This window comes from Ctenocephalides felis, unplaced genomic scaffold (genome assembly GCF_003426905.1).
Source record: "Ctenocephalides felis isolate EL2017-DRISC unplaced genomic scaffold, ASM342690v1 CF-g0.4_SCAFFOLD_03572, whole genome shotgun sequence".
Classification (NCBI taxonomy): Eukaryota; Metazoa; Arthropoda; class Insecta; order Siphonaptera; family Pulicidae; genus Ctenocephalides; species Ctenocephalides felis.
Genome location: NW_020539726.1, coordinates 3903959 through 3916613, shown reverse-complemented (window position 1 = coordinate 3916613; position 12655 = coordinate 3903959). Strand labels below are relative to the sequence as shown.

Genomic DNA, 12655 nt, shown 5'->3' with positions numbered 1-12655 from the left:
TAGATTTTGATGCAGCACCATAATCAGTAGTGTTCAGTGACTACTTATAAGGTACGTCCAGTTCTCGGCTGATCGTAGTTAACGCATTTACTACCTGACACTGGACTTCTGTTGGTATACCCATTTTGTATACCCAGACCTCAGTATTCATTGCTGACACAAAAATTAATTCTGAGCCTAGACCTTGGGTCATGAATTGAATGCACTATCAAATGGTCATTGAAATCGCAATTCAATCTCTCCTTATCCGTTAACTCACCAAATCGCTTTTTGATGCATAAGACTTGCCTGCATCTTGTCAAGTTGATGACTCTTTGATACTCTCTCCTTCGAATCACATCTGATTCGAGAATCCAATGTATGATCCAAAGGGCTACAGAAGTCAAAAAGGTTAATATAATCATTTCGAAAATCCATATTCTTACAGAGCGCCATCTATTTACCCAAAATATTTTAGAAGTTAAAATAAATATAGTAGATCGTGGCAGAATCTTCGAAGTTTACCAAGACATCGAGGTTCAGGAAATTTACCACGTGGTTTATATTCAGAACCATATGCAGAGTATGAAGATGATGGAAGGTCGAATTACCTGCCATACGGTGGTTCTGCCGACGAAACTGTCATTTATTCCATTGGATGAACTAATAATTGACCAGTACCACAACTATAGTGTTGTCTGCCTTCCCACCATATGTCTATAACGTGTTTCCCTGCATTTTTTTTAAACTGTGAGGTCAACACTGGGCAGGGAGTGTGTGGGGAATCAAGCAGACTAGACATCTTGAAAAACAATATAACTTGTCATTTTCATTTCATTTAATTTTATAATCAATAAATCGTTTATATTTATAAAAATAGTTAAATTTTAATGGATTTATTGGTAGTATTTAGATTCGTTAATTATTCATTACTTTATTAGGTGATAACTCATATCTAGACCAGCACAGAAATTCTCTAGAGAATATGCGAGAGAACGTGTCGACTAAAATTCCATTTTTGTTAATGATTAGACATTTTTAAAAATAACCTATGAGTTATTGTAATATTGATAATTATTCATATCATAGTGCAATATTTTATAAGTACTAACTTGCCACTAGAATTGTTATTTCATTACATTATTCAAATACTGTCAATAAAATATAATTTATAATTAATATAAAGAAAATAAAATATAAAAAACCTATAATTTTAATTAATTTATGTTCAGATAGTAGTGTTTCTGAATACGTAAGTATATCATTTTTACAAGTCATTAACAAGTGTACATGAATTTACAAATTCGATTAATAAAACCAGAAGGTAAACAATTGTCAGTGGACAATAATGACATTGTATACTAATATAGGTATAGAGTATATAGAGCGCAAATCACTTTTCTCAAATTCCGAATTTAAACTCAATTCACAATCACGAGTCACGCTTCAGCAACTATGGGGAATCGTTTCGACTCTCTAAATTCCCAAACAGGTCGGAATCAATCCCAAACACAACCGACAAAGATCAAAATCTTACCTTGAGCAGACGTGTAGTTCTCGACCTCGACGCCGTTCGCTTTGCTGGCATCTAGATTGGTGGCCGGACTTGCAGCTGTACTGTTAATTTGTTGCACGGGGTTTTGAAACTCGGTTCGAATGCGGAGCGTTGCGCAATGCAGCGAAGGACCGCGCGGCGGTATTTCAGGCGGAGCCGGCTCGGGCGGCGATAACTCGCGAGACACTGTAAGGAATAAAATAACATGAAATTGTTTCCCTCCAGCAAAATGGGAAATGAAAATTTAGAATATATTTCATGTTTCAAGTTGTCGAGATATAATATTTTATTTTAATCTATTAACACTTTATCAAAATGAAACTAGTGGGGCGCATGGCATCGTGCCTTAAGGCAAATTGCTGGTACTTCCCGTACCGTAATTAAATATTTGAGGAATGAAAAAATAATCAATAATTGCTTTGAAGATTTTCAAATAGATTATTTATTAAATTGGATGATGAGTGTTTTTTATAAACAACTTATGTGTACGTTTACAAGAGTCATTTTTTCAAAATTAGATTTTTTTGATAATTTAGAAATTTTTTGATAATTTGTGATTCTTTTTTCGAATTTTTTTTTGGAGTTTAAAATTCGTTGGAATCTAAAAGAAATGTTTTTTAATATTTTGAGAATTTGAAAATTTTTGAAAATATTCTATTTTTTTTTTTTTAATTTTCAAAAAATGCTCAAATATTTGTGAGAAATAATTTATTTTGTAATTTTTCGAAATTTAGTTTTTTTTTGAGAAAGTTGAAAAATTTCGAAGATTTGAATTTTTTTGAAAATTTTGATTTTTTTTTAAATTTTCAAAATCACTAAATTTTCTGTAAATGCATTTTTTGCACACCATCTACTCATGCAAAATGTTTTTTAAATTAATCTAATCGGATAATCCGTTCTCTCAAAACCTGCATAATTGTTTTTACACCCTTTACGTTCCATGCCTCCGAAACAGCAAAACTGCCTTTTGCAAAAACGCCTCGCGATCGAGTACGAATCGAATGATTTCGTAATCATACAAATCGGTTATTCCATACTGTCGAAAATGTCGAAGACATTTATGTAAACCATAAAAAAAAACTTCAAAATTAATAATCTTCATACGGAACCCAAAAAAAATTACACTAAATGTGTACACAATATTAAAATCTCTATAAAATATCTAATAATTTGATGTACATATGTCCAATAAACATTTTTGACAGCCAAAGTACATTTTTTCAAATTATTTTTATTGAGAGTCCATAACCGCTGGACCTGCCTTCCCAAAAATTTTACCAGTTGTTCATTTCGTCAATACAAATAAAATGTTTTTTGAATTATTAAAATCGGATGCTTCGTTCTCTAAAAACTGAGTTACCGTTTTTGGCACTTTTTGCCCCGTATCTTCGGAACGGCTGAACCTGCCTTAGCCAAAAACTAATCAGCACGTCTCCTTATCAATACGAATCGAATGTTTTTTGAATTATTCGAAGTGCTTGATCCGTGTTCCCGAAATCGTCGACGAAAATTTGTATCCGCACACACACACATACACGCACATATACATACACACACATACATCCATTTTCTCTAAGATATGCCAAAATGTTCAGAAGGTTTTGAAACGTAAAGATATATAAAAATTTTCATTTTCGATTTTTTTGCGATTACTATAACGTGCCCTACGGGAAGTTAATAAAACTCTGCATAGATTAATTAAGATATATTCTATATCAATATTAATTGTAAAATTTCCTATCAGAATGAAATAAAAACAAAATATTTAACTATTAATGTTGTTTTTTGCCTAAACAAACAAAATAAATAACATAATATGAAACAGTTTGAATCTTAGCATTTTAATGAGTTGCAACATTCTAGATCACTGGTATATAATATATTTGTATACAATTTATTGTGTAAAATAATATATATACTACTATTATTGCCTTAGCTGGAAATCATTAGAACTTTTACTACCTAACATGTAATCAAATGTATGAATAGTTGTTGATAAATTAAATTCACGCATATCAAATGTAGTTTAGACGTAAAATTAACATATGGTATTACTACTAGTATGATTTTATTGTTATAGTGAGAACAGGTTTATATTTAGTATATATAATCGATCAACGAGTCAGTTTTCAATATTTACGTATATTACGCATAAAGCGTGCGATGTAAATAATCCGGTGGCGCCGCCTTGTACATTAACACGCATTAATTTATTATCACTTTAAATTTAGAAAAAAAAAGATTATAAAAAGCGATATATATGAATCTTTAATTAATAAAAATTATAATCAAATGTCATGAAGGAGCAATTTTACTTAAAGATAATTTGCACGAAATTTTGAGAAACTAAACTAACCTAGTTCAGCTGAAATTTTTTTAACAACTTTTAGATTTTCAGGTTATGCATATAACTGTAAATTGAAAAACACTGATCGATACATAATCATAAAAATGTGGCAAAAAGACAAAATATTTGAACAAAATTTTGAATCAAAATACTTCCGCATTATTTCCATTACTACATACTCCTGAAAACACATTAGTGGGTGCTTTCTAAATGTTTTTTATTCAAAAACATCTTTTTAATAATAGAAAATTCAATTAATTAATTGATTTAATTTATTAAGATATGATAGTATTTAAATGTAAGTTTTCAACTCAATTTGAAATTTGTAGTTGAAAGTGAATGCTAGTTAAATATTCGGACATCTGTTTCATAAAAAAGTTCAGACACATTGTATTCCACAGTTGAAGACAAATCGAGTTAATCAATTCAGTTGTAAATGTTCGGTTCGCGTCTGTACACATCGCAAAACGTGACTAAATTATAATACATTTAGTCTGTGCATATAACTCTACAACTATAATAATATTAATTCAAAATAGCATTTGATCCGCGACAAGCCGCACTCCGCAATGCATTTTCACGGCATTTGTTCAACGAAACCGCAACGCAATTGTGAAATTCAGTTGTTTGTAGTGTAATTCAATTACGAGTTATTTCAGATGGAAAGCGTTGAGTCCGCGTTCGTAATTTTATTACAGAGTTGTTGGAGAACGGTGAGCGGATATTACATTGACTTACGTTATTATTATGCATGTCGCAATGCTTATTTCGTAACGCGCCCGAGATGCAGAATATGTTCATTTTATTCGTGCTCGTTATCATATTAATATTATAATTTTAGATAGGGGTATTTATTTTGCAGACATTTGATGTAACCCATAGATCTTAATGATAATGTAATTAAAACAAGTTTTTTATGAAAAAGCAACATAGAGATTGTGATGTTGTAATTTAGAAAATTGACAACGAAATTGATAACGTCAAAATGTGATAATTATAACATTAATTATTTAGATGATTTGTCAAATTGTACAAAACTATATAATTATAATATTTCTGCATAATGAATGTCTTATTTTGTAATAACATATAACATTATTTTATATAATATTATTATTCATGTGTTTCAGTTTTTACACAGTTTTTAGTTTTTTACATTTTTCAATTTATCTACGAAGATTCCAATATGCTGAGTGCTAAGATGCCCTTTATGCAGGTCCGGGATCAATTCCCATTATGGACAAACAGATATCAAGCAGTGGTGGTATTAATTTTCATTTGAAATTATAGATAAAAATTATAAGTTGTATTTAAATATATCTAATCAGAATTTGATGAATTTTAGTTATAAAAATCTTCCAAATAGCGCTGAGATATTTTTTTTAAAAGTAATATAAAGCATAATGGAGTTTCAGTACCACAGCTCATAGAACTATTAAGTTTCGATTTATCTTCACAAATGAGAATAAATTTTATATCTGCATCAGCGTACAGTTTTCAAGAATTTAGAGGTATTGAGAACTGCGATTAAAATTTTTCTTACAAATGAGAATTAATGGTAAATTAAAACAATTAAATTTTTATAACCAATAACCGTCAGTTTTATATTGAATAATGTCATTTGTATTTACTAAAAGGTTGATTGATAATATTTTTTTTTTTAAAAAATAAAGTAAGTATGAATATACATTATTTAGATATTTTTAACTTCCCCAAAAATAAGTTCATGTACGTTCCAGAAAATCCAATTGCTAATTTTTTGTGAAAAATTGTTCGTCAATCCTTTATGAATTGACGTTATCCTTTAGGAATTATGCAGATTAGTTTTTGGCAAAAACTAGAGTATTTGAATGTAAGAATCTTTTCATTGTTAATTTTAAATTTTCAAATATCGCATAATGTCAAAAATTACGAATATTGTTAGATTGTAGTACAAATTGCCTAATCTGCAGTACATTCTCATATTATAATGCTCTACAAAACTCAATATACCTATTAATCCCTAATAAATTGATATACTGATTTCTTGCCGATTGAGTCGATTATATAAATACGAATGTTTAAACGAAAATGCCACTTACACCTAGTTTCTGAGCTTTACTAAGCACATCGACGCCTTGAATCGCAGCGCTAAAGAATTATTATAGAGAGTTAAAAATGAGATCATAACTTTTACAAAGTAATATAACTTCTCTTTTCTTCTCTTGGCGCCTATGAATCAGCTCCGAGAATAGTTCAATTCACATTCGCTCTACTTAATAAACATATATATGGCTTCGAATTGATCTCTTAAACCGCCCACTTTATACGATGGAGGATATAAAGAGACAATTGAGTATAATTTATGATGTCTTTATTGCTCTGAAATATTCAACACACATAATAGGTATTCAAATATGGTGTCAAATGTTAAATATATATAAAACATATAGCTATTACGTAATGAAATCCCCAAATATTTTTTAAAGATTTAAACTAGATTATATTGAGAGTAATAAAAACAAAATATCTTCTATGTATTTCTCGGAATGCTCAAATTGAAATAAAACTAGTGGTGTATGGCATCGTGCCTTAACTGCTGGAACTTTACATACTGTAACGAAATGTGGGATGAGGAATATTACATTTTTTCAAATAGATTATTATGAATACTGTAACATTGTATATTATTTATAATAATTATATAAACTGAATCACAAAGTCAGTAATATTTATATAAAGTATATAAGTGAGCTTTAAAACTTTAGCCAGAATTAAAATTCAAATGTTTTGAAAAGCAATTGTTTTGTCAACACAAGCAGAAAGTTTTTTGAATTATTCAATTCGGATGCTTATTTCTCTCAAAAAGTGACATTTTTTGTATATTCAGCTTTGAGTCTTTGAAATGGCTGGGCCTGCCTTTGCCAAAACCTAATAGCCATTTCTCCCAATCATTACTAATTGAATGTTTTTTAGATCTTTCAAATCAGATGCTCCGCTCTCTCAAAAACTCGATGTATATTTTCTGCACTCTTTGTTCTTTATCTCCGTAACTGCTGGGCCTGCCTTTGCCAAAAACTAATCAGTTTGAGAAAATGAGTAGTTTTTTTGATGTTCGTTAAAATTAAAATTAGACGTTTTACTTGATATAACGATAGAGTGTTTGTTCGTTTTTAGTGATGTGTGATAAATCCACTCGAAATACTTTTAATCACAAATTAGCATATCCGTATGTCCTTAGTCCTTACCCTATATATTATTTAATCCGTAATATCTGCACAAAACGGTTTTTGTAATTGGTTGCATTTTTTCTTAATAATTGTGGTATAATTCCTAAGACTATGTTACTGGTATTTAATGATGATAGTTGTAATATCATTAATTAAATAGTTTTCATTAAAAACAAAATCCCATGCCATTTTATTCGTAATTTCCATATATATATTTGAGTCAATTTGCAGTTTTAAATAATTCTTCAACATGCGTGTAAAATTTTATATTATTTTTGTATCATTACTATTACATTAGGTTAATATTTAGGTGTAAATAAACAAACTGTAAAACTTCATGAAAAATCGATGTATAGAACTGCATATATTTTGTGTTCAAAGTTTAATTTATTATTTCAAATCTACCTAATAAATCCTTTTTGTTATGTATATTTGCTTATATATTCGTAGCAATATCCTTCTCGGAGCCAAAGTTAAACATAAGGTCATACAACTGTCACATGTATCCGATGCTGCCGCTCCGTCCGCTATAGTGCGCAATAAGCATGAATTCGGCAGCAAACATGTGGCCAATATTTGTCATCAGATGACAGACGATACACGCCGATTTATGTACTTAGAGAATTCAGTTCTGTATTATTTATATACATTAACAGTAGCATATACCATACGGAATTTCATTGTTCATGACGGGATTTTTTTCGCCGGTGGTGACTATATTTTAACTTCCCGTAGGGTAGTTATAGTAATGGGTCGAAAATCTAAAATGAAAATTTTCGCATTTCTGGACGTTGTGAAGGTTTCTGAACATTTTGGCATACCTCAGAAAAAATGGATATGTGTGTGCGTGGGTTTTGTATGTCCGCATTTTTTCGTCCACGTTTTCGGTCGCACGGATCAACCGATTTGAATGGTTCAAAAAGCATTCGATTCCTATTTATAAGGAGATGTGCTGATTTGTTTTTGGCAAAGGCAGGTCTAACCGTTTTGGAGATACGGAGCAAAAAATGCAAAAAATAGAAATCGAGTTTTTAAGAGAACGGAGCATCCGATTTGAATGATATAATAACATTTAATTGGTAGTAATTTGGGGAAGTGGTTATGAGTTTTTGGTAAAGGCATACCCAGCCATTTCGAAGATACAGAGCTAAATGTGCAAAAATAGCAATTTTTGAGAGAATTAAGAGTCTGATTTGAATGATTCAAAAAACTTTCTGCTTGTTTTAACAAAATAATTGATTCTGGAAAAAAATTTGTTTCCATTCTCAACAACAACATTATTTATATAATAAAAGAAATAAATGTAGCTTAATTGTTGCTAGACGTTTTGAAATATTTTATGTCAGTAGTAATACAAAGAGGAGCAAACACATTTAATTTGTTCAGCTACAACAAATATTGTTTGATTAAAATATCTAATTATTAAATAAGTATATTGTTAAGACATCATATGTTTCAATAATCCGATGCAAACTATTACGGGATCATTTTTTTACATTAAGAGATTATCTTAACTAGATGTAAGTGGATTTTTCACCTGTTCACATGTGTAAACAATTGACCTAATGATTAAGAATATATAATATTAATGTATGAAGGATTTATAGGTATACTGAATTGTTGCATGCCATAATAATGTGAGAAATGATCGCAGATTAATAGCATTTCTCATTAAATTATTAAATTTTATACAAGTTTGTGAAACATGCTTGAAATTTTTGACAAATCATTCGCAAATTATACATTACTAAACGAAATACGGACACGTACCTAACACACGTAAGTTCTCAAAGCTCAATAATTCAAAACTTGATGCTTTTCCACAATAAATATATTTGTTGCAGGCCTACAATGTTTATTGAAATCATGAACTTCATCATCATACTAATATCGCATTTTTCTTTTAATTTCCTCGATAGTGCTGGAAACTTGCCAAAGATGATCGTCATTTTTGACGAATTGATTAAATATCACCAACAGATTATTAAACAAAATATGAGCAAGTGTCTATGAAAACGTATTTTCTGAAAGCGCAATAATTCCAAATTTTATTGATTTTTAATAATTGATACACTTGCCGTAGCCATACGAAGTTTTTTAAGATCATGCATTTTAACATCATATATATGTAGTATTCTTCTTTTAATTTTAAAGAAACTGTAGGACTAATCAACGAGACTTGTTATAGAAACTCATAAAAATGTTTCGACACTTTTGGAATCAGTGCAAACGTTTCTGAGCAAACATCGATTAAAGTTAAATTTTGGTTCACCAATTATTGTCACATATTTATATTTATTATACTAACTTGAAAAACTACCAATGGGTAGTATTTTAGAAACATATTTAATAACTAATCACAACAATTACTGAATACCTTTACAGGCAGTTGTAGTTTAGATGAAAATAAAAAAAATAAAAAAAAATTTGGTTCACACAAATATTATTTCCAAATTTTGGTCTCAACTGATTCAGATTAACTTGGAACGTAAAAAAATCATATAATTAGAAAATAAGATTTTTGCGAAATCATATCACTCCCGTGCAGTTAATGATATATAAAATTACAAATACGTAAACAATAGTGTTCAAATATTATATTGTAATGAGTTTTATAAAAACAAGTTTGTTTTAATCAGATCTTTGCATTTGGAGAATTGTGCATCTCTGTGATATTTCTCTTTGTTTAACATTGACCCGTTTAACCCAAAATATTTCTAGCAACTATGAACTATATCGCCCTGTTAAGTTTTATTAAAACATCATCAATAACAGTATTTTAATATTTAGTTAGAAAAATACGGCAAAAAATTTGCCACAAGTTTGACAAAAACTAATCAGAACGAGCCTTCAACTAATATCTTTCAAACGTTTTTTATATTAATCAAAAATCTCCGGTCTCACACACACAATTTCCAGCTTTAGTCTCAAAAGACTCAGAATAGCTAAAAATTATAAAATTAGTAGTTGATAGAAGTTTTAGGTGAAATCAAACTTCTTCTTAGAAAAGTTAGTACTTTGTATACGAACAAAACTGTAGAAACATAATTTTGAAATTTTTTTTTATACACTGGATATCATAACAATTGACTATAAAAATATTTCATCAGAAAGTTTCATTAAGAACCTACAAACTTTCATAATTCTACATAAATATCTTATTTAGAACCAGTGCTTCATCATTACCATTAGTGAGACTTAGCCGATGAAGTCTTTGTTCTACATCATTGATGGCATGTTCGGTTCTGTCCAGGTTATTGGCGGACGAGGTGCTGCTCGACGAAGTCATTCCACTCGCCACAGAACTGCCAGCACCGCCGCCCGTTGTAGTGCGGTGATGTCGCTTCGAGTTCGCGGTTATCCCGTTGACCGCCGATGAGCCACCGCCACCAGACCGAGCGGATCGGACGAGAGTCGAGCTAGATGCCGAGTGTTTCTTGCTCGAATATATCGAATCGCCTGTAATGCAAGAAATATAGATTTCAATATACCTATGTCTGTATTTGTGCATGTACATATTAAAACAACGCTATACGGAATATAGTTCCTACTACTGATATTGCTTTGTCGAAAACGGATATATAAACTATTTAAAATATATCTATATTTTAATTAGTTTATATACTTTATTATATGAATTATAATTAAATTTTATATATGAACTAGAGATGGTTAACTCTTGACACGGAGTGAAACCGAGCAGAGTTGTATCGGAGATTTTGTCGTACCCGACTTTCCTAAGATATACAGACATTTGCTTGAGATTTTTCAATAATATAAAAATTTTCATCGAAAGAAACGGTCGCTTTTCTCACGGGCAATTTTATGACTTTCTATATAATGTCCCAAAATAATGCAATTTTGTATTCATACAAAATGGTGTACAACCCGCAAGAAAATATTTAGTATTATATTCTTACTCTTATACAATTATGTTTTTATAGTTGTGTAAAAGTAATGATATGCTAATCGACCTGCCTGACATACAATTAATACTCAAAACGGGAATAATAGGAAATTGTGAGGTATGATTATGCCGTGAAAAATTTTTTATTTTATACAAAAAGTTTCCAGCATTATTTTTGTTCAAATATAAAAATATTCATAGAATTCTATTCTTTCTCTTCGAAAATAATTATAAAATTGAGTCTTCTTTTTTTTTGGTCAACACTGCAAACCATATAAACCATTGATTCGATCACCTGCCAAAATTCAACATCTATTGGCAAAATTTTTAATTCATTGTTTTATTGACAATTATTTAATGTTGACGATTTATAGCAAAAGAATTACCCTTGAAAATATCGAAATATATTTGGCCGTCGCTGAAAAATTGTAAAATATTGTTACATATAACGGTCAGGAAGTATTTTGTCAATCCCGTAAATAGGAAACGATCCTGCCCAGGTTTGACGGCTCATATAATTAGGTTATTAAATAAGACTATAAAATGTATTCCGTCGGTCCTAAAATTCAGATAAATATTCAGTCTAGTTTTAACAAGCTAAAAAAAAGAACATGTTTGTAAGACAATAGTTAAATATACTAAACTTAAATAGACAACAGTATTTCATTTCAAATGCAATCATCGTGGAGATTTCACATTTCGGCGATTATAAAAATTACACTCCACTATCGAAGCATCAACCAGTCGACTCAGTGTAAATCGCTCCAATATTTTTATTGTCTCAGTTTCGGCATACGATTTGAGATTTGTATGCATATTGAAATGTATAAAACAGTATTTTTATATAAGAATATGAACAAAAATATTTGAACAGTTTGCAAGCGATTTCCAAATACTTAATAAATCTTTAAATATATAAAAAACACACAATACAACACATTTGTGTCGAGTATTAGGTTTCGAAGTTGTCGGAGTCATCGGACTTGTTAAGTGATTATAACTCCTTTCGGAAGCGGAGTCAAATCCTAACCAATCCGCCTTCGGATATTTGATAAGCCCGTATCTAATCATAAACTATCTAAATATAATGTGACGCTTCAGTTAACTCTCTTTATTGAAAACTTTGTGAAGAAATAAACGTCAAGCAGAAACGGGATGATAACATTGAAAACAACTTTTTGCGTTTTTTTATCTTGCTTTGTTTAGAAATTATGAGCTTTCAAGTGCAACCTAAAGCTTTAGATAAATTGTTAAAAAAATTTAGTTATTGTGGTTAATTTTTTATTGAATTTTTAACTTCCCGTAGGGCAAGTTATAGTAATCGCAAAAAAATCGAAAATGAAAATTTTTGCATTTCTCGACGTTTCAAAGGTTTCTGAATATTTTGGCATACCTTAGAAAAAATGGATGTATGTGTGTGTGTGTGTGCGCGTGTGTGTATGTATGTGCGGATACAAATTTTCGTCGACGATTTCGGGAACACGGATCAACCGATTTGAATAATTCAAAAAACATTCGATTTGTATTGATAAGGAGACGTGTGATTAGTTTTTGGCGAAGGCAGATCCAGCCGTTCCAAAGATACGGGGCAAAAAGTGCCGAAAACTGTAACTCAGTTTTTAAGAGAACGAAGCGTCCGATTTCAATAATTCAAAAAA

General features: G+C 30.2%; 1 protein-coding gene across 1 annotated transcript in view; it reads right to left on the bottom strand.

The window, feature by feature from the left end:
• Nucleotides 1–1119: 1119 nt before the first annotated feature.
• The window catches only part of LOC113387912, a 111080-nt gene continuing 99544 nt past the window's right edge, over nt 1120–12655 (bottom strand). The window contains exons 2-4 of the mRNA XM_026625298.1: nt 10277–10549; nt 1517–1720; nt 1120–1130 (exon numbers count right to left, since the gene is read on the bottom strand). Of these exons, the coding sequence (XP_026481083.1) occupies nt 1120–1130; nt 1517–1720; nt 10277–10549 (488 nt within the window). The remainder of the gene's footprint in view (nt 1131–1516; nt 1721–10276; nt 10550–12655) is intronic.